The sequence below is a fragment of the Eupeodes corollae genome, chromosome 2 (assembly GCF_945859685.1).
Source record: "Eupeodes corollae chromosome 2, idEupCoro1.1, whole genome shotgun sequence".
NCBI classification, from domain to species: Eukaryota; Metazoa; Arthropoda; class Insecta; order Diptera; family Syrphidae; genus Eupeodes; species Eupeodes corollae.
This window is the reverse complement of record NC_079148.1, coordinates 105,405,378-105,429,200: the sequence shown is the minus strand read 5'-3', so window position 1 is coordinate 105,429,200 and position 23,823 is coordinate 105,405,378. Positions and strand designations below refer to the sequence as shown.

The following is a 23,823-nucleotide window of genomic DNA, read 5'->3' as shown; positions in this document are numbered from 1 at the left end:
GAATGGACCGGTAAGTTGGCCACCAAGATCATGCGATTTGGCGCCTTTAGACTATTTTTTGTGGGGCTACGTCAAGTCTAAAGTCTACACAAATAAGCCAGCAACTATTCCAGCTTTGGAAGACAACATTTCCGAAGAAATTCGGGCTATTCCGGGCGAAATGCTCGAAAAAGTTACCCAAAATTGGACTTTCCGAATGGACCACCTAAGACGCAGCCGCGGTCAACATTTAAATGAAATTATCTTCAAAAAGTAAATGTCATGGACCAATCTAACGTTTCAAATAAAGAATCGATGAGATTTTGCAAATTTTATGCGTTTTTTTTTTTAAGTTCTCAAGCTCTTAAAAAATCACCGTTTACTTAAAACTCATGCGCAATCCTCTAATATTTTGAGATACACTCTTTGCAAAAAGTCTTCTTTTGCCTTCAATCAATAATGAAGGGAGAGTGATTCCATCTTCCCAGGCCCTGTAAAATATACACCACCCTTTAAACAATTTTTTGTTTAAAAAACTTAATTATTTATATTTCACTGAATCCAAAATCAGAAAATACAATTCGTTCTCATGGAGTTTTTCAAATTGGATTTTTGCTACAATATATTTCAAGTAGAAACCAGTCGTCTCAGAAGAGCTCATTATGAATACCTCTCCAATAATCATTTTGTTACAAAATTCTCTAATCGAAAAGTAATTTTTGTATGTCGTTATTTTGTGTTATTATCACTAAAATTTCCCTTTTACGAAATATCGCTTGAGAATTACTGAATGGCTTCGGTGATGTTTCCAATTAAAAGCTTTTTGATTTAATAGCTTTATTTTGGACGCATGTTTAATAAAAGCTGAACAAATATTTAAACAAAAATTGCTTATAAATTATATGTAATTTAAATTTTCATGAACTGGCAACCATCTTGAAATTATTGTAATAAACCGTCAATGAAATGCGCACATTTTATTTGAAACGCACATTCTTGGGGTTTTTCCTAGAAATTTCATTGAAAATAAAATTAAATACTTTGGAACTACCAAATGCGTTGACTTTATTTTTTTTTAAGAGCCGGATGGCACGTTTACTTGTTATTTAAGCCCCTTTCTTTACTTTTTGTTTACTATATGAGTCAGTCTTACACATTCTGCAATAAGTTCACTTTTCATGATCTTATTAAAGAAACCAAAAACGTCTTCAACCAAAGAAGAGACACAGTCACTTTAAATGAACTTCCGCCGCCTCGTTGTTGTCGCCGCCAAAATAATATTAAACAAAAATATAAAAAAAAACAGCTTAAGCCATTACCAGCCGCTACAAACGAAGACGCCACTTTCAGCTTTTTGTTCTGATCTGAATTGTCTTTGTTCGCGAGCCAGCTATGCGACTACGATTACGACTACGACTACGACAACGATAGCGAAGACCAAAAGAATAATCGACGATATGGCCACGACGCTATGTGACCTCTAGTCTCTATAGAATTCCTATCACTTGCCAATTTTTCATTCTTTTCTAATTTAATCACACACACACCATACATACATATAATGAATCATTTGGGTGATCTTTTTGAAGTGATGTTGTATAGAATTTGGTTGAGGAAAGTTTTTTAGTGGCGCCGCGCCGGTAAATTGGGTGAATGCCTTGCTACTTGTCTGGCACAATAAGCTTGTGTGGCTCTTTAAAAATAAATAAATATAGAATCTGAATCAATAGGGTCATTTGAGCTTGCAACTTTGCATGTTTTTCTACTTCTTTCATTTTTTGTTAAATAAATAATTATAAATAAATGTCAGAAAATTGTTTAAATAGTTTTTTTTTTAATTGAATTTAATATTGTCACATAATGTTAAAAAAAAAGATAACCGCCCCTTTCAGAGAGTCCCTTGTATCAAGTCATTCGAATTCTTTTTTAGGCTACAAATACGAATGAATGTGTAAATCATACGCCCCGAACGATATCAAAAAAGCATTGCCCCACGGAAATCCTAATTTTGAAGTTTTTTAAAGTCAGTTAATTTAGGTTAAGATAGGTTAAGATGCCGTTGCAATCTTTACAATAGATTCTGAAATATGAATTTTGGGATCAAGTTTATTCTGATACAAGGATACATCTTCTTCGTTTAATTTTTTTAATTCCATTAAGAATAATAAAAAAAGTTTTAAAAGTCTTGTATGTGCCATCACCTTCTTAATCAAAAAACAAAAAAAAAAAATTGGTACTAAGCTGAAAAAATCCAAAATAATACAAAACTACATAACTTTTACGATTCGTTATGTAAAGTTGTTAAAATTAACATTAAATCAACTCGTCAAAATTATTATTCTTATTTATTCAAAAGTTCAAAAGGCAACTTACATCCAGTAAACACATCCACTCCTACTCACTTTACTAGGGACACAAGTAGCCTTCTTGATGTATTTTTTGTTAGCGAATTGAGCAAATTTCTTCACTTTAACCAACTTTCTGCATCCTGTTTTTTACACCATCACTTATTGCACTTAACTTACCATTGCGAACCTCTTGTTTCAAGCAGCAGTTATTGCTATTAAATGGGGTGGCGCAACAGTCCGTTGTGAACCAGGGCCTAGTGACTTACAACTCTCAACCATTCCTGTGTGCGAGTACTGTTGTCAGGAATGGAAGGAACCTACAATTTAAGGCCGAATCCGAACGGCTAATTTTTGAGAAAGCACTTTTTCATGACAAGAATTACTCTTGAAGGATTTGTCAATTCCTCGCAAGAGGCAGTACCCGCGAAAATTATTTTTTTTTTTTTAAATTAAGGTGGCACAAGCAGGGATTGAACCCAAGACCCCTTGCATGACAGTCCAACGCACTAACCATCATGCTACGGGTACTACACAGTTATTGCTATAGAGACTTTAAAAGCATTAATTATAACCAACTAGAAAATGACTTAAGATCGGTTGAATGGTCTCGAGTTTTCTTTATGGAGTCTGTCGACGACCAAGTTTCTTTTATTGAAGGAAACCTTAGCTTTCATTTCAATATTCATGTTCCCTACAAAACAAAAACCTTTCTTGGTTCAACAACAAAATTAAAGTTTTAATAAATAAGCGCAATCTAGCTTACAAAGTTTGGAAACGTTTTAGACTCGACGAACTTCATAAGATCTACACTGACTTAAGAAATAAAGTTGTTCTTGGGATTAGGGAAGCTAAGAGACGTTTCTATGCTCCTCCAATGTCACCTTTTTAGTTCTCCTTGATTTTTCAAAGGCATTTGATACGGTCAATCATAAAATAATGTTTAGTAAACTAACAAATCAATTTATTTTTCTACTTCTTCAGCAAGTTCATTCGTATCTGCATTTACGATCTCAGGCAGTTATTGCAAACTCTTCTGCTTCAGAACTTCTTATGGTTAAAAGAGGGGTTCCGCAGGGTTCAATATTAGGACCACTATTCTTCTCTATGTACATCAATGATTTACCCTTATGTATGCAGAACTCTAAATTGGATATGTATGCTGATTGCTGACGATGTTCAAATAAGTAAAAGTTTTCCTTTAAGTTTGGTTGAAAATGCTGCCGTTGAAGTCAACGAAGACCTTGCCTTTATTTTTTCTTGGTCAGAGAAAAATGGACTTTGTCTCAATCCAGTAAAATCAAAATGTTTGGTAATTTCAAGAAAAGCCATCGACACGTCTTATTTTCCCGTAATAATTTTAAATAATAAACAGATTGAGTTTGTCGATTCAGCCAAAAACTTAGGTTTAATGTTTACAAAAACGCTTTCTTGGAATTACCACATAACATTGACAATAGGTCGTGTTTACGGAGGCCTTCGTCTACTTTGGACAAATCATAAAATAACACCACTCAAAACTCGTATGGTACTGGCTAAAACATTGCTCGTGCCTATAATGCTCTACAGCTGTGAAATCTTTCATAATTGTGATTATGAGCACAAGCGCAAACTTAATGTTGCTTACAACAGTATTGCGATACGATCGAGTTTCTAATTTCTCAAGGTCTAACTATGGCCTTACTCTTGAAAACCTTTTCAAGTTTAGATCACTTGTAATGCTAAATAACGTTATACAAACGCGCCAACCACCTTAGCTTTATGATAGGATACGTTACTCACATTCTACTAGAACATTAAATATTGTACCCATACGTTACACGTTCTTAGTATCAGAACGCCAATTTTTCATAGCTGCGATTCGTCTGTGGAACTGTCTTCCTCGATCTTTAAGAATGATAAACTGTACTAAGCTCTTTCGAATTAAAATTGAGGAATATTTGCAAACCTTAAGGTAGTGATGATTTGAGTCCTTATTTTTTTTTTCTGTTAGTTATAAAGTATTATTTTTTGATTTTTATTTTATTTTGTATTAATTTATATTAAACTTTTTTTTAAACTTTTCACATACATACATACAATTTAATTTAATTTTCATTTTGAAAATTCACAAACAAATTTACACAACACGTAATATAATAATTAAGTTTATACTATTTTAAAAGATAATGTACCTTACAGTATAACCTGTTCAATAAAATATATGAATATGAATATGAATATGAATATGAATATGAATATGAATATGAATATGAATATGAATATGAATATGAATATGAATATGAATATGAATATGAATATGAATATGAATATGAATATGAATATGAATATGAATATGAATATGAATATGAATATGAATATGAATATGAATATGAATATGAATATGAATATGAATATGAATATGAATATGAATATGAATATGAATATGAATATGAATATGAATATGAATATGAATATGAATATGAATATGAATATGAATATGAATATGAATATGAATATGAATATGAATATGAATATGAATATGAATATGAATATGAATATGAATATGAATATGAATATGAATATGAATATGAATATGAATATGAATATGAATATGAATATGAATATGAATATGAATATGAATATGAATATGAATATGAATATGAATATGAATATGAATATGAATATGAATATGAATATGAATATGAATATGAATATGAATATGAATATGAATATGAATATGAATATGAATATGAATATGAATATGAAAATGAATATGAATATGAATATGAATATGAATATGAATATGAATATGAATATGAATATGAATATGAATATGAATATGAATATGAATATGAATATGAATATGAATATGAATATGAATATGAATATGAATATGAATATGAATATGAATATGAATATGAATATGAATATGAATATGAATATGAATATGAATATGAATATGAATATGAATATGAATATGAATATGAATATGAATATGAATATGAATATGAATATGAATATGAATAAGTATAGATAAGAATGTTGTGTCTTTTCTCACTCTTTTGAATTTTTCCAAAGCCTTTGACACTGTTAACCACCGTAATTTATGCATCAAATTAAGGGATGAGTTTCAATTTACGTCATCATCAGTGAGACTCATTTTCTCATATCTTAGTTCTAGACACCAAGCAGTAGTTGCTAACAACCAAACTTCAAATTTTCTTCCGCTAACACGAGGTGTTCCCCAAGGGTCTATTTTGGGCCCATTACTTTTTACCATGTAAAAACTCATCCATACATATGTATGCCGATGATGTACAGCTTAGGTACAGTTGTCCACTGGGGTTGGTTGAAAATGGTATTTGGGAGATAAACGAAGATCTTAATAAGATATTGCTCTGGTCGCGATCAAACGGACTTTGTTTAAATCCTACTAAGTCAAAATGCTTAGTCATTTCAAAAGACCCTACAGACACATCTTGCTTTTCTCCAATATTACTCAATGGTAACCCTATTCAGTTTGTTGACTCAGCCAAGAATCTTGGAGTAGTATTCAATACGACACTCACTTGGACAAATCATATACAACTTATCATAGGTATAGTTTACGGAGGCTTACGTATGTTGTGGACCACCCAAAGAATCACTCCAATAAAAACAAGAATGATACTTGCTAAGTCGCTGCTTATTCCGCTTTTATTATTTGGGTGTGATTCCAAGCACAAAAAGAAACTTGACGTTGTCTATAATAGTGTGACAAGATATATTTTTGGGCTACGGAAATATGTTCATATAACCTCATATGCAAAATCAATATATGGTTTTTCTCTTGATAATCTTTTCTCGTTTAGGACCTTAATAATGCTCCACAATATAATGCAAACACGACAACCCCCGTACCTTTACAACAGAATCCTTTCTCCACGCTCTAATCGAAGCAGCGACCTGATACGAATACGCCAATCCTATCTTGTTTCACACCGTCAATTTTTCGTTCACGCAGTTCGGTTGTGGAATTCCCTAACTCAAACTATAAGGATGATAGGCTACTCGGTTTATAATAAGACTTAGACAGTATTTTGAGGCATTGCGATGATTTTAACTTTTGTTTTTATTTTTTTTTACTGTGTTTTATAATGTATTATAATAAAGTCCATGGATCATATCTTTTTCATTAATTAAATGGTATAAAGTAGTTTTGTTTATATAAATTTTCTTTTTTAAGTCATCTTGTTTAAAATTTAGTATTCAATAATTTCATGTAAAACTGAAGCTTGTATTACCTTAAAAGATATTGTATCTTACTGATCAAGACTAAATAATATATAATATGTAATAATGTAAAAAAGGAATGAATATTGTACGGAAATCTCTGGAAAATTGAAGCCTTCTTTTGATTTGTATGTTGATTGCAACTGTCCTGATCAACGCAGTTTAGATTCCAAATATTTACAACCTAACAGCTTTGCTTTCCTCTTTTGAAACTTATAAAATTATTTTATCGATGCAAAACAAAAACTCTTCTACTTCAGATGGAATATCTAGTAACTTACTCAAAAAAATTGTTTTATATGTCTCAGATGTGCTAACTTAAGGGACGAACAAGGTTGTTTTCCTCAACAAGTAAAATGTGCGGAGGTGATCCCCCTTTATAAAAAAGATGATAGAACAAATATGTCTAACTACAGACCTATTTCTCTTCTTCCCACCTTTTCAAAAATGTTCGAAGAATTTATGAAAAAAAGAATAACTTCATTCTTAGATAAAAATTGTTTTTTTTTTTTTTTAGCGAAAATCAATTTGGATTTCGGTCTGGAAAGTCAAAAAAAGATGCAATTCTTTGACTTTGCAGTCAACTCTATGGCAGCTTGAATCATAATAAACCGACGATCTTTTTATTGATATGACTAAAGCCTTTGAAATGGTTGATCATGATTTACTGCTATGTAAATTATATAATGCAGGATTTAGAGGAGTTATTTTTCAATGGCTGAATTCATATTTAACCCTTGACTGCATGGGGGCATATATGAGCCAAACCGTATTTTTGCCGATAGTTTCTAGTTTTCAATAAATTCTGTTGGTTTGTGCATACAGTGTTAAATTAGTAACATAAATACTTACTTACTTAAGGTGGCGCAACAGTCCTGTGTGAACTAGGCCTCACCAACAAACTTCTCCAACTAGCTCGGTCTCTAGCTAGATGTCTCCAGTTTCGCGCTCCAAGTTGGGTGAGGTCACCTTCCACTTGTAGGCGCCACCTGATCCGCGGTCTTACTCTATTGCGCTGTCCTGTGGGTGCGGATTCGAAGACTTTCCGGGACGGAGCATTGGTTTCCATGCGCTCTACGTGACCCAGCCATCTTAGTCGTTGGACTTTTACCCTTCTGGCTGAGTCTACGTCGCTGTACAGCCCGTACAGCTCGTCATTCCATCTTCTCCTCCATCTCCTCTCCCTTCGATGCATACGGGACCGTAGATCACACGAAGAACTTTTCTCTCGAAACGACCAAAGGTGCTTTCATCCGCTTTTGTCATGGTCCATGCTTCTGCACCGTAAAGCAGTACGGGGATGATAAGGGTCTTATATAGCAACACTTTGGTCCCTCGAGAGAGGACTCTACCACTCAATTTCTTTCTTAGTCCAAAGAAACAGCGGTTAGCAAGAGTTATTCTGCGTTTGATCTCAGCGCTGGTGTTGTTTTCTGCGTTTACAGCGGAGCCTAAGTAGACGAAGTCCTTGACTACCTCACAGTTACGTCTGTCGATTGTGACGTTTTGATCAAGACGTCGTTGTTGTATGTCCTTTCTAGACGACAGCATGTACTTTGTTTTGCCCTCATTAACCGTTAAACCCATTTTTGCCGCCTCTGCCTCAATACTCACAAAAGCCCCATTGACATCACGCTGAGTTCTTCCGATTATGTCAATGTCATCAGCATATGCCAGTAATTGGACAGACTTTTGAAAGATAGTGCCTCTAGTGTTGACGTGTGAGCGCTGCACTATTTTTTCAAGCACGATGTTAAAAAAATCGCATGACATCGCATCACCTTGTCTAAAACCTTTTTTGACATCAAAAGGTTCTGTTAAGTTGTTTCCAACCTTTATGGAGCAGCGTGAATTCTCCATGGTCATCCTGCACAAACGGACGAGTTTGGCAGGGATGCCAAAACTAGACTAGTAACATAAATGCTTTAAATTTTATTGATAAACGCCATCTATGAACGAGTATCGACAACAATTTTTTTCATCAAACTCGTCACAAGAAGATTCTTCAGATGATGAGCACGAGGTAAACAGATGCAAAAATCTTCCGCCTCTATATATTCCAGTGTCTGATGAATCCGATTGGGAATTAGAAGATAACATTTCTCTATCCCAGATGGCACCTCTCTCGAATAGAAGTGCGAGAGCTGAAAAAACCCAGAGGCGGGATGGGTTTTTGGAAAAAGCTGATAACGAAACTGCATTCACAGGTGATACGATACGACAATACAATTCTACAAGTACTTGTTTACAGACGAATTGTTCAAATATATAGAAGAAAAAACAATCAGATACTCCTGTGAAAAACGTTCCGAAAAAATTGCCCATATAACAGCAATGGAACTTGAATAGGCTGTTGTAATATGCCTTTACATGTCCATTGTACAATTACTATCAACTAGGCTTTATTGTAATGAAAGGCTAGGTTACCCAAAATTAACTCTGTAATAGTATGTAACCGGATCGAAGAAATAAAAAGGTTCATACATTTCAACACCAATTCGACGCAAATATCCAAAGGACAACCAGGACATGACCCCCTTCATAAGATAAAACCATTCTTGGATCAAACAAGACAGAGACTCCTTACTGAATATATGGCAGTAGATGAACAAATTATACCACCCAAAAGCAGATCATCTATGCGGCAATAGAACCCAACAAAAAACATAATGGGGATATCAAAATGTTGTTCTCAGTGGTAGCTTTGGGTTGAGCTACGACTTTGAACTTTATACTTGAGCCCAAGGACATGTACAGTTGTACACCGATTTGCCAAAAATTAGTACATTCAGTGACGTTGTTGTTCGACTGCCGAGAACTATTCCCGACGGATTCAACTACAAATTATTCTTTGAAAACTGGTACACGTCCTTACCGCTGTTGACTTATCTGGCAAAGAAATCGTTTTTACCGCTTGATCGAATTCCGGGTTATAAAGTTCCCACCGAAAAGGAATTGAAAAAAAGGAAGAGGTGCGACTGTGGAAAAACTGGTAAAAATTGATAACCTAAATGTTTCTGTGGTAACATGGTTTGACAATGTCGGCAGCAAATCGTCTTCTGAAGTCCAACGCTTCAACAAAAAAGGATAAGAGCTACCAAACTGTATTAAGTCCCAAGGCATTCATGACATATAATCGGCATATGGGTGGTGTTGATTTTTTGGTCTTGTTGGATACTATAGAATACAAATTAGATCAAACAAATTTTACCACATAATATTATTCCACATGATCGACATGACAGCCATGAATGCGTGGCTATTGTACAGACGGACGCTTAATGGTTCTAAAGCGTGGCTGCTACTAACAGATTTCAAGTGCGCGGCAGTCGAAGATCTACACCATGTCAGCAAACTAAGCACACCTAACAAAACGTGGACGACGCTCTTATGTAATGGAGAATAATCTACAATTCGCAGGACGTTCGATTAGATCAATTAGATCACCTTCCTGTTTTGACCAGAAGACAGGAGTGTAAGGTTCCAAACTGCCATGGAAGATCTTATGTGAAGTGCCGAAAATGCAAAGTAAATCTTTGGTTGAATGAGAAAAAAAAATGTTTCACAATATTCCATACTAAATGATTTTTTGAATAAATAGTTGATTTCATTTATAAACTTTCCATAGGAAGTTATTGTAATGGGTCCGATTTGTCAAATTGAAAATTTTAACATTTCTCGACGTTTCAAGGTCCCTAGAGTCCGTACGTCCGTACGTTCGCGACGTTTTTTTCGTCCTCCATACCTCAAGAACCAGAAGAGATATCGACTTCAAATAAATTTTGTTATACAGATAATAAGGCAGAAAGATGCAGAAAGGGCTCTCAAGAAAATTGCGTGGGTGGTTTTTTTTACCATAGCAGTTTGAAAAAAAGGTGAAAATTTTGGCTAACCCTAAATATCTTACGAACCAAAAACGCTAGAGACTTGAATTAAATTTTATATAGTACTAGCTGAACCGACACACCAAACATATTTTTTAATTTATTAAAATTAATTCTTTAAAAAAACAATAGCAATCCTTTAAAGCAACAGAGTGTAGAATATTTTTTGTGATCCCAACTTTTGCGAATACAAACAAACTGAATGGTTTGCCCACTTGAGAGCACGCCACGTATAGTTGTCCGTGTGAAAAACATGGACAGGCATCGTTTGGCCTTGAGACTTATTGATAGTCATTGCAAATGCCAATCTAATTGAAAATTGAAGGCTTTTGAATTGAATTGGCATAGTAATAAGGATTCGCGGTAATAATTTATCACGTGCCGTTGCACAACCGTGCTGGGTTCAAATTACGAAGCAAAATTACCGAGATCCAACCTTCAGTTGTTAATTAAGCGGTGGCTTGCCAATGAGTTCAAAAACTTACAGCTTCGGTCGCATCACAAATGTATCTATAGATTTGTATGACACCAAGTCTCCTGGTAACAAATGGTGTATCTTGAGATTTAATTCGTTGACATCCACATTTGTTGCTGCTAAAATTGCTCTTTCTGCGAGCCACTCATGATTTGTATATTGTCTGTGTACATCGGACAATACTGGTCAATGAGAGCATCTTGTAGCATCTTGTGAATCAATAATCGTGCAGAAATCGACAGGCAATTTTAAGCACCCAGTTTTATCTGTAGTAACTTTTCCGTCGCCTATATCTAAAAGTTGTTTTAAGAATGTTTCAGCGGATGGATCTTGAAGCAGTGGAAGATGCATATTTACTTTCAATGGTACTTTTTCAACATTATGCCGCAGTGGCGATGGTTTTAAGCAAGCGTTGGTCTCATCAGCGTACGTTGAATGCGGAATAACAAAAAGGGTTTGTCTGAAATCACCTGAAAGGAGTAACATAGTGCTGCCGAATAGTCTGTCGTTGTTTTTTGTATCTTTCAATGTCCTGTTCAACGCCTCAAGCAAATGTGTGTGTGCCATAGTGTATTCATCCCAGATGATAATTTTACATAGCTTCAGAACTGGATAATTGTTTTTGTATATTGCACACCGCGTCTAGATTATATGTTTTAATATGTAGTGGCAGTTTTAATACTGATAAGCTGTCCTGTCTCCATCCAATAAAGTGTCCGCAATACCAGAAGATCCAACAGCCAATGCGATACCATTATTTGATCGTATTTTGGCAAGAATCAGCGAAATAAGGAAAAAAAAGTATCTATTAAATCAGATGCATTTCGATTTGGTGAATACATACCGAAATGAGTGAGTGGTAAGTTGGCAATGAAAATACCAAGATCCGCAATCAATGCTTTCTTGTACATAGCGTCACAGAATAAGTAAGATGGTTGCACCGTGTACGATGTTGATGCAATTAAACAATAGCACTTAGGAATATCAAAAATAAATAAAAACCTATTCTCAGACCTAACGAATGTATATGCAAAATTTCATTGAAATTGGTTAAGCCGTTTCGGAGGAGTATGGCAACTAACACTGAAGAATTTTATATATTAGAGATATTGTAACGTGATACCAATCAGGAATATTTTTGAAAAAAATCAATATAACGGTTTTTTTATAAATCAATAAAAGTGAACAAAAAAAATTGTCACCTCCAAAATTTTGCGACTGAAATATGATTTCATATCTGAAACAATTTTGTGCAACGAAGAATAATGTTTTTGAAATCTGATAAAATTTTGAGAAAAATCTAATTGACAGTTTTTTTTATAAAAAATAAAAATCTAAAAAAAAAAACATTACTCAAAGTTCGAAAAATTGAATATCGATTCAAATATCTTTTCAAAAACTTGAAATTTAGGCTTCAAACTTATTTTATCTTATAAGACATATTGTTTTCAACATTTTGAAAAATGTTGAGAAAAATCGAAATTACAGTTTTTTTTACAAAAAATAATAACCTAAAAAAAAATGTATAAAAGTTGGTAAAAATTGATTTGCTACTCTCTTCAAAAATTTTAAATATTGGCTTCAAACAAATTTCATCTTATAAGAAATATTGTTTTCAACATTTGGTAACATTTTTAAAAAATTCAAAATGACAGTTTGTCTTCAAACTTTTTTTATTTCACAGAAAATATTGTTTTCGATATTCAGTAATTTTTATATAAAAATCCAACTGTCCGTTTTTTCATAAAAAAATAAAATCTTCAAAAAATAGTACGCAAATTTGTTAAAAATTGATACGAGTACATATAGACAAACTTTTAAGCAAGACAAATCGACAGACGGGATGGGAAGTTATCAGTGTGGGTCGCATCCCAGTCTCTTTTTGAAAATGTTTTTGTTCCTTTTCTGCTCAATGTGCCATATATGATCCAACCAGAAAATCGCAACATTTTTTTTTTGTGGTAGACCTAATTTTCAAGCAGCTGGTTCTTGTTCCGATTCTTCTTTCAAAATTGATTCAGTGTACAGTTTAAAATGTCTAGGAGTTACAAATGAGTTTAATCTTAACTGGAAAGATCATATTTGCAATATAATAAAATGTTGCATCTTTATTTTTAATCTTTCCGACTCCAAATTGTATCTTTTATTCCTCTGGTCAAAATTTTAAGGCTAGTCAGACTTATAACATCTATTTCAGTTATTAAGGTAATGCAGATTATGCTTTACTACCTATATCCTTGCATTCTTTTTTATCAACTACTTTCGTCTTGATGTTTGCCTTCCAATCAATCCATGTGTCTACATGTTTTTAAATTGTAAAAAAGTTAAGAATAAACTACTAAAATTACTTTTCTTCAAAAGGTGTGCCGATGCTACTCGCATTTAATTCAGTGTTTACTTCTTCACTTCCTCTTTAGGGAATAAAAACCCTGGACAACTTCAGAGCTTTCTTAAACGATTTAAAAAGTATACACTTTAACATGTTTCCTCATTCACTAAATTTAATTTTTGTTTCGTATTAAATTGAACAAAATAACTGATCGTATAAAAACATCAAACTTCTTATTTTTTCTTGCCGATTTTCCCTAACTTCTGTTTCTGATAATTAAAATGCTGTAGTCGCAAAGTCGATTGTTAAGACCCTATGAAATTATTTAAAGACAATAAACTTTACACTGCGGGCTGAAGTCATACCACTTCCTTTGTCAGACAAGAAGATATATTTCCTTATTTATTTCCATTGCAAGTTTTTGAATACAAATCATGACTTATTTTTACTCATTTCCTTGAGTTCTACCTTTGTACTTAGTGTAACCCTGACAAACAGCTGTAACAAAACTTTTTCATAGTTACACACTAATTTGTTTTAGACATTCCAATATATTTATTGATAAATGACTGATCACCAAAAACATAATATTCGCTTTCTAAAATTCTCTAAAAAATTGTTTGTTTAATTTTTGATCGATGGAATATCTTGTTTTCAATAAGTTAATCTTATCTTGATATGATTAACGTATCAAAACTCGTGAGTAACGTCGTGTTTAATTTTTTCTAATAAAAAAAAATATGAGTGTTAAAATCCTATGCTTGACATAATAGTTATCAATTCAGGTTTTATCAACAAATATAAAACTACTGATTTTGTGATTCATTCCTACATAATTATTAATTGGTGAAACATGCTTAATAGGATATATATGGGTTTCGTTAAAGAATATGAATAAAGTAGTATCAAAAAAAGATTAAACTTTAAGAAAAAGTAGGTGATTTTAATTTTAAACTAATGTTAGCTTAGACTCAACTCGATTGGATATATTTTTGACAAACAAACTCAAGCAAACCTAAGGCGCTCCCACAGTTTGTTACTTCATTCTTGAAACTTTATAAATACTCTATAAAGTAAATATAAGCAAAAACAACAACATATTACCTGTACAGACCGACCGACTTTCACTTTTGACATTCCAACTCATTTCCATCGAAATGTAGAACACCCAATTTTCACTTTCATGGTAAGAATTCACAATAGTTTTTATTTTTCATTTCAAATTTTGTCTTATTTGGGTCATGTTAAGCCAATTAATAGTTTTAAAAAGGTTTTTGAAACATTAAAAAAATAACTATCAGAAAAAAAATTATAATCTCTGTTCTAATAAAGAGCAAGTGCTTACGATTCGAACATGAACTTTATTTATATAGTACACTCTCCTTCTGTTTAATAAATTATTTTATAAGTTATCTTTTCAAAAATTTAATTTGTTTTTTTATTTCATACTAATTTTTTTTATTATCAATTTTAGATCAGATGGTTCGGAAACGATACAACTATCAGAAGAAAACGTCAATCCAGGAAAAATAAAATTGGGACCAAAAGATTTCGAATTGAAAAAGGTGCTGGGCAAAGGTGGATATGGAAAAGTTTTTCAAGTGAGTATATGTACTGGTAATATTGCTGTTCAATTCTCTACATAAATTAATTTTTAAATTTGTATTCAAAGTCAAACTATGATAAAGGGTCAAGTCATAAAAATAGATTCTCAAGGTCTGATAAGAATTTTAAACATTTCAAATTTATGAGAAGAACATTTTTGAGTGGGCCATAACTTCAAACTCTGTAATCTAGTAAAAGTTTAACTATAATATTAAGCTATTTATAAAAAAAAATTAGGCAAACGAATGCAACACAAATTTCAGCCTCACAAATAAAGATGAAAAGATTTCTGAGGACTCAGAGATCATAAAACCTGAATTGGCCAGTAGCAGAATATGACGTAATTGTTTTAAACAAGTCTTTGAAAAATGATTATATAGTAATTAAGTTAAATTATTTAGACACTAAAAGCTATTTTCCGCTAATAATCACCACAGAAAGTCAGCATCATACCTCTGATGAGCTAAATGTGTCACTATAAACTTGAACAATGTTATTAACATTTTGCAAACTTATTTTCAAACAGTGCGTTTTCTGAAAAAGAGATTTAGCCAAAAAGAATCATCTGCACCCAAGTTTGTACAAAAACATCTTGAGACTGCTAACAACACACATGATGTCATCGAACTAAGCACACTATCACAATAACCAAAAGAGCGGGACTGAAATCATAAACACTAACTCGCCATCAACCACGCCTGATTTTTTGGCGAAAATAGTTTTTTTTTTTCGAGAAACCAAAGCATGCATAAAGTGACATTTTGATGGGGATTGCTGAGTGGTGGCATCATTAGACCATTTTTCTTTAAAAATGATGGGCGTTACACGCTTTACGGCTTTTTTAACTTAAATTAAAGCCATCCAAATCAAACACAGAATCATAGCCCTCTACAACAGAATCCTCAGCAACCATGAAATCAGCAACAGTCATTCCTATTCCAAAACCCAACAAAAGATAAAAATACAATTGAAGGTTGCCGCCCATCTCGTTTAATCTCAAAACTTTTCTTGTGGTTCGCTAAAACGAATAATCTTATTAGCCTCAATCAAGTTGCGTTTAAGAGGTTGCTTTGCTTCACATCGACCATGCCATTTCAAATCCTCTTTCAACCAAAAAAACATATTGCCATACTCTCTCTTGACTTCGAAGAAGCTCTCGATCGTTTAATAGGTCCTCATATAATATTGAATAAGCTCATAAAGTGGGGTGTTGTAAGCAGAATATACGGATACATAAAATCATTTTTAACAAACAGAAAACTTGTGGTAAAAACCATAACGTCTACTCCAGCTACCCAGTTCATAACGGTATTCTCCAGGAATCACCTGTCTTCGGTAATACTGTTTATTATTACCTTCGATGATATTAATGCAATACTAATTAAGTATCAGCTTCTACATCATTGCAGCTATGCAGATGATGTTTATATTTTATGCAAAATTAAAGACCTAAATAAATGTAAATCTTTATTTCAAATCGCATTAAAAGATATAATTTAATGGTCAAAAAAAATCAGGTGCAAAACTTTTAAATTGAAAAATGTAAAATGCTTCATGTATGTTGCAAACAAAATTGTCAACAACCCAACCTTAACATAAACAGCACTATGATAAATAATGTTAGTAACTTAAGTATTTTAGGATTGATATTTAATTGTAAATATTCTTGGAAAGAACATTGTTAAGAGCTTAAGAAATCCCTAGCTGCACGAACTAGCATAATAAGATACTTACAATAGAAGCAATGTACATATTAAAACCCTTTCATACATAACCAAAACTTTAGTTCGTAGTAAAATTGATTATGGACTTTCATCATCATAAAACCCATTTACCACAGAGCAGCTAAAAGAAGCATAAATGCCTTTCCTTATTGAAGCAGTCCTCCCCAACATCGAAGAACGAAGAGACAGACTAACTATGCTCGCAAAACTAGTATTCTTCAAAAACTCCATCATCGCAACGACATCAAACAAAAACAACAAATCAAAAACTAACTAAACGTATTCCATCCGCCATCGGTACAATTCTTAAATCAAGGCTTAACAATATGCCAACCAAAAGAGAACGACTCATCGCCCCACTGTACCCGCCATGGTTCATCAATCCTGAATCGCTGATATTGAATCTAACAACAGCATACAGCATACGAGGGGCGTTCAATATATTCTCGGTATCGGGGTGAAGCTATGGTTATATATATAAATTGACTTATTTATCAAGTAATACTATTATTTTAGTGCATTCATGTAAAATTTCTTATAAATGTGATTAAATCTCTATTTAAACAGAATCATAATGGCAACTGAGACGATGATGGTGAAAATTGAGCATCGCGCTGTAATTAAATTTCTCACTAAGCAAGGAAAAAGTCAAAAACCTATTCATGAAGAAATGGTGGCAGTTTACCAGGGTTCCGCACCTTCATTATCAACTGTGCAAAAGTGGTCAAGTGAGTTCAAGAGAGGCAGAGAGAACATTGAAGACGACCCCCGCTCCGGCGCCCCGGCTAGTGCTTGTACGGGAGAAAGCATCAAAGAAGTCGAAAAACTTGTTCTCGAGGATGCCCGAATAAAGGTGAAAATGATGGCAGAGATCACAAAGTTTTCGACTGGTACCATTCACACCATCCTTCATGACCATCTTAATCTTTCAAAGGTCAGTGCAAGGTGGGTGCCATGAATGCTCACAGCGCCTCAGAAAAAAGTGAGAATCGCATGCTGTAGAGAGCTTTTGGAGATGTGTAGTGAGAAAGCGGACGGTGTTATGCATCGGATTGTTACTGGGGACGAAACATGGGTTCACCACTATGACCCTGAAAGCAAACAAGAGTCCATGCAGTGGCATAAAAAAGGAACAGACCCCCCGAAGAAGTTCAAAGTCACTCCGTCTGCCGGGAAGCTCATGGCCACAGTTTTTTGGGCCTCAAAGGGAATCTTACTCATTGAGTACAAAAAAAGGTGAAACCATCAACGCCAAATCCTACGCTTCCACTTTGCATAATTTGCGGGAGGAAATTAAAAAGAAAAGACGGGGTAAACTCGCAGCGGGTGTGTTGCTTCTTCATGACAACGCTCCTGTTCACACGGCGCGAGTTTCCAAGGCTGCTGTGCGAGATTGTGGTTTTGAAGTAATTCAACATCCACCCTATAGTCCAGACCTTGCCCCTAGTGATTACTTCCTGTATCCGGATTTGAAAAAATGTCTTAGTGGAAAAAGATTTTCGGATGATGAAGAACTCAAGTCGGCAATAAATGGGTATTTTGCAGAGAAAGAGGAAACTTATTATTTTGAGGGTTTAAAAAAGCTTATCTCAAGATGTAACAAATGCATTGATGTAAGGGGAGATTATATTGAAAAATAAAAACAATTTAAATTGAATTCATATCGATACCGAGAATATATTGAACGCCCCTTATGTATCGCCTCTGACTTAAGAGATTTATCTTGACCGGTGGCTCTAAAACTCCGGACACCACATCTCATGCGGTGACTGATGAAAACAGATCAACCATACAAATTGGTAGTCTCCCAGATTTTGCCTCGGTCTATACAGCAGAAGCATTTGCCATACTTCAAGCTACTAAAGCTGCACCCAATCTTTCTGAAAAATGCATTATTATGCTCCGACAGCATCTCAGTAATCAATGCAATTCACAACGCAAACAACAACACCGAAATCTGTAATTAGATATCAATTCATACAATTGAAAAACATTAAACTAATGTGGACTCCAGGCCATGTTGGATTACTCGGAAACGAATATGCCGACAGTGCAGCGAACTCAGCCAAAAACGCAACTGTACTCACCTCAACATTTTCACCAAATCCGATCTCCTCAAGCATATCGGAATGATATCTTCTGCAAAAAATAGCCACGACTGGAGCCTATATCGGCACATAAACCCCTTAAAATCTACGCCGATGTACCCTACTAACTGTTCGAAACAAAAAAAAATAACTTCGCTAGACTTCGACTTGGACACACTAATTACTCGCACCAATACCTCCTCAACCCTAACCCTAACCTGCTCCACTTGCAACACCCGCCTTGATCTAAAACATATTATGGTACATTGTCTGTTATCGCAGCCCATAATTACAAAAATTTTCAAAAATATTCCGGTAGATGAAATCCTCAAAAATCCCAGCTTAACAAATATAAATAATATTACTGAGTTTCTCAAAAAAGTAAAAATTATAATTTGAATTTTCAATCCAATAAGCCAATAGTCTCTGCAGCTAGGCTTGTTAAATTATATATTAGCTTGTAATTTTAATTGCTTGTTAATAAATATTATTAATAATAATAAAAGCCACTTATTGAATGACCTTTGAGTAATGCCCGTTAACACTGTACAATTCATGCTCCAATTGATCTTTTAAGCATCACAATTGACAAAACGTCCTTTTAGTCGCCTTGGACTCCCCGTGGAATTCTTGTTGGGAACCGGGACACATCTTTGTTGGACAATATTCCGGTAATGATTCAAGCAATTATGCCCATTATAGTCGAAACAATCCTTGAGGTACAGCCCAAATCTATTAAATTTTTTTTTGGAAAATTGGAGTGACGAAATGAGTTACTGCGAAGTCAGCCGAAGTTATATTATAATTGGAAATGTTTGCTTTTATATAATAAAACCATAATACTTAACATTTTTCACTTTATTGCATTTTTAAAAAGGAAATTATATTTGGCCCAGAAGACATTTTATGACCTGACCTATTACCAGATTTAGTTTTGTGAAACTTATTTTAGGATATTTTTTGTTTAACAAAACTACAATTAGAACTTTTCTATTTTAATTTCGAAATTACTTATATTTCTAGGTTCGCAAAACCGCTGGTCGAGATGCCAATAAATATTTTGCCATGAAAGTCCTTAAAAAGGCATCAATAGTCACAAATCAAAAAGATACAGCTCATACAAGAGCCGAAAGAAATATATTAGAAGCCGTTAAGGTAAGTTACAATTAAAAATTTAAAAAAAACGCAAGCAAACTAAAAATCCAACTGTTCTCTTAATTCTAGCATCCATTTATAGTAGAACTAGTATATGCCTTCCAAACAGATGGTAAATTGTATTTAATCTTAGAATACTTAAGCGGTGGAGAGCTATTTATTCACTTGGAACGTGAAGGTATATTTCTAGAAGACACAACTTGGTAAGTTTATACTAATCCCTTACTCATAATTGCATTAAAATATAAATTAATATTTTTGTTTCTTCTTTTAATTGTGAATAGCTTTTACCTCAGTGAAATCATATTGGCCTTAGGTCATTTACATTCACTTGGAATTATATATCGAGACTTAAAGCCTGAAAATATCTTATTAGACGCACAAGGACATGTTAAACTAACCGATTTCGGTCTATGCAAAGAACACATTCAAGGTGGCAGTGTAACACATACATTTTGTGGTACAATTGAATATATGTAAGTTCCTTTTCTATTTTTTTGCTGTTGGAATAAATTATTGATCGTTTGTGTTTTTTTTGTTGTATTTATAGGGCTCCAGAAATTCTTACGAGAAGTGGGCATGGCAAAGCTGTCGATTGGTGGTCACTTGGAGCTCTTATGTTCGATATGTTAACTGGCGTGGTAAGTAAATATCTAAAGATTTTAGAATTATTAAGTCAAATTTTCAAATCCAAGGATATTTTTATTAATATTCATATAAAATCGAAAATTTTTAAAAAGGTTTAAATGTAAAGTTTCCAATATTTGTTTTAAGTTATGGTCTTATGACCTTGACAATTATCTAAGGGCGATTTTGTTCATTATTGCTTCAATTGAAGCAAACTCTCAAGTTGACAAACTTGAGAGTTGACTTTAACTCGAGAGTTAAAACAAAAGTTAAGTATCTATTTTGTTCACTATTTTTTTCATAACTCTCGAGTTTGAAAAACAAAAGTTGGCCAACTTTCAGTTTTGAAAATATCCTTGGAATATTTGTGACAGTCAATACAAATTATGTCAGTTTTTAATTTGAAAAGCAAACGAGCTGTTGATGTTTTGATTTTAAAATTAATAAAAAAAAAATAATAAACATGAATATCAAGGAAACGACAAAAAGAATGTCTAAAGTGCTTTATACTCCCGAAGAGGAGGATTGGTTAGTTAAAAATGCTCTTTTATACAAAACAGTGATAGAAAATAAAAATAAAAAATTAAATGAAGTTTGTTGAAGCGACCAGTGTTTTTTATTGAGTTTTCATGTGAAGATTAAGTTTTAAAATATCATATTTAGCTACATATCTAACATTGGCTGAAAATATGAACGCACCAATCGAGCGCGAACGTTATGAGTAGTTGCGGAAGCTGATCCCAAAAGCGTATCTGAAGGAACATCTGTAGCGGCCAGCATATTAGCAAAATCATACATCTCCGGTGGCGGTTGTGATTCGTTTTCGTCGATGGCAATGTTATGGAGAACGGCACAAGCCACTATTACTGATTGAACAGTGTCAAGCCTACACCTCAATCCAGTTGCTAAAACTGGAAACCGCCTTTTCCAAACGCCATATGAGCGTTCCACACAATTGCGAGTTCGAATTTGTGATTCGTTATACAAGTTTTCTACTGCGTTTGTGACATTGAGAAATGGTGTTGCAAGAAAGGTGGTATTTGTATAGCCCGAATCTCCAACAAGGATAAAATGCTCGAACTCTCCGTCTTCAAACCGTTTCTTTAGACTCGACATGTTGAAAATTCGCTGATCATGAGCAGACCCCTTTCAAAAGAGAATAATGATGAATATCTTTACGAAATTTTTTATTTTTAAAGAGCATAAGCTGTACCTGCCACCGAGCCACGATATCGTTAATTTTTAAATTAGCTGCAGACACCGTCTGGACGTTCAACGAGAACCACCCTTTTCGATTTCTGAAGTTTTCTGCATCTGTTCCACCTGGCGATTGAATTCGAATATGGGTGCAATCTATTGCACCAATAGTCCGAGGGAACTTTGCCACTGCAAAAAATTCTTTAGCTGCTTTCAAGCGCTCGTTTTGCGTTTGGGGCATTTGAATATACCGTGGGGAAAGTTCGGCAAGAGCTCTGGACACACGTTTCAACACAACGTGTACACTTGTAATACAAACCCCTGAAAAATCCGCGATTGCTAGTTGAAAAGATCCAAGCGCATAATACCTTAATGCAATTAGCAATTGCGTGATAGATCGTAATTCGCGTGATCTTTTTAGAAAAATGAAAAATATTTCACTTCCACACTTCAACCAAAACGAGAAAATTTTACCTCCTTTCATCACACGGCAAGGAATCCTTTATTTCTTCTAGCACCATCATTGTCGTGCGTTTTGAGAGACGGAAAGGATGCAAAAAGTCTAGGTCATCCCACGTGTTTAATTGAATGCGTTTGAACATTTTATATTCCCGTCTCTCAATTTGCAGACTTTCTTCATCTTCGCTACTTGAAGATGAATATGCCGAATTTTCCCAAAAATAATTTCTTCGATACATTTTTGTTAATTTTTTTTTAATATATAAAACAAAAGTTTTCTTCTTAACTTCTACTTTTTCGGGAAGTTATGAAAATCAAAAGTTTGTAAACTCTCGAGTTTAAAACCGAAAGTTATAAACGTCAACTTTGAGGGAACAAAACCGAATTCTCAAGTTGACAATAAAAATCCCCAAGTTATGTTCAACTTCTAGTGAACAAAATCGCCCTAAGCTGATTAAGACAAAACTATTGCTTAGTGAAGCTATTTTTGATAGTTATTTGAAAAGAAAATCAAATTGGATCCATTACATTAGTTGACGTTATAAGCCCGCAATAAATCTGGGTCTAATTAAAAAGGTTTTACGCAGCTAACCATCTCCAGTTTTTACCAATAAGTTGAGTGAGTTCCTCATTCAGTTGTTTCGAATTGGAATTGAAGATTTTCTGAGTGAGGCATTGGAGTTCATTCCTTCCACAGGAGCTATCCATCTTTGTCGCATAAAGCTTTATAATAAGATTTTAACAAGCCTGCTATAAATCTGGATCTTATTCAAAAAGGTTACGCAGCTAACCGTTTCCAGTTCCTGTCACTAAGTTTAGTGAGTTCCTCATTTACTCGTTTCTAATTGGAATTGAAGATTTTCAAAGTGAAGCATTCCTTCTACAGGACCTATCATTTCTGTCGCTAGGATATGAGGTTAAATTTTTTAGAAGGGACCGTAAAGCTCAAGAGATTCTGCTCCAAAATAATTTTGAATTAACTTCTGCTCCTTCTTTTTTAATTGAATTTCCTCCCAGTCCAATTCTACAAACATCTGAACTAATTTAATACGATTTTTTCTAAAGCTCCTTAAAATATTCCCCTTCCTCCTTAAAATGTTCCCTTCTAACGTTTGAAACATTTTAACCAACCTTAAAATAAAATTCTTTTAATAATAAAAACATATTTTTTTAGCCGCCATTCACAGCTGATACCCGCAAAAAGACTATTGAAACTATCTTAAAATCAAAATTATTCATACCTGGATACCTCACACAAGATGCTAGAGACTTAGTACGTAGACTTCTTAAACGTGTCGTTCACCAAAGACTTGGCTATGGACCCGAAGATGCCGACGCAGTACGAGGTCATCCATTCTTTAAACATGTTAATTGGGATGATGTTCTAGCCAGACGTTTGGAACCACCAATTAAACCAGTATTGGTTAGTAAAATCGAAAAATCAACTGTAATATAGTAATTTTAATAAAAATCATGTTATAATAATTTTTACAGAGGAGCGAAGATGATGTTTCGCAATTTGATACAAAATTCACCCGACAAATTCCAGTTGATTCCCCAGATGAGACCACTCTCAGTGAAAGTGCCAATTTAATATTTCAAGTAAGTACTTTGATTAGTTTTTCTTTTATTTTATATTTTTATTATAAGAAAGAAACTTTGATCTTTGCTTTGATGAGACTCGTAGGAAAAAAAATACGAAA

The 23,823-nt window shown here is 33.7% G+C and overlaps 2 protein-coding genes across 2 annotated transcripts in view; one reads left to right on the top strand and one right to left on the bottom strand.

Moving 5' to 3' along the window:
- The window catches only part of LOC129944096 (ribosomal protein S6 kinase beta-1), a 100,681-nt gene that overhangs the window by 46,809 nt on the left and 30,049 nt on the right, over positions 1–23,823 (top strand). Inside the window, exons 3-9 of the mRNA XM_056053284.1 lie at positions 14,741–14,867; positions 19,706–19,837; positions 19,907–20,040; positions 20,122–20,313; positions 20,388–20,478; positions 23,295–23,543; positions 23,615–23,722. Of these exons, the coding sequence (XP_055909259.1) occupies positions 14,741–14,867; positions 19,706–19,837; positions 19,907–20,040; positions 20,122–20,313; positions 20,388–20,478; positions 23,295–23,543; positions 23,615–23,722 (1,033 nt within the window). The remainder of the gene's footprint in view (positions 1–14,740; positions 14,868–19,705; positions 19,838–19,906; positions 20,041–20,121; positions 20,314–20,387; positions 20,479–23,294; positions 23,544–23,614; positions 23,723–23,823) is intronic.
- Positions 21,113–22,487, bottom strand: LOC129944097 (putative nuclease HARBI1). The gene is made up of 2 exons (XM_056053285.1): positions 21,678–22,487; positions 21,113–21,610 (listed from the first exon to the last, which is right to left on the bottom strand). Exons 1-2 carry the CDS (start codon positions 22,143–22,145, stop codon positions 21,128–21,130), a joined length of 951 nt encoding a protein of 316 aa, XP_055909260.1. The 5' UTR covers positions 22,146–22,487; the 3' UTR covers positions 21,113–21,127.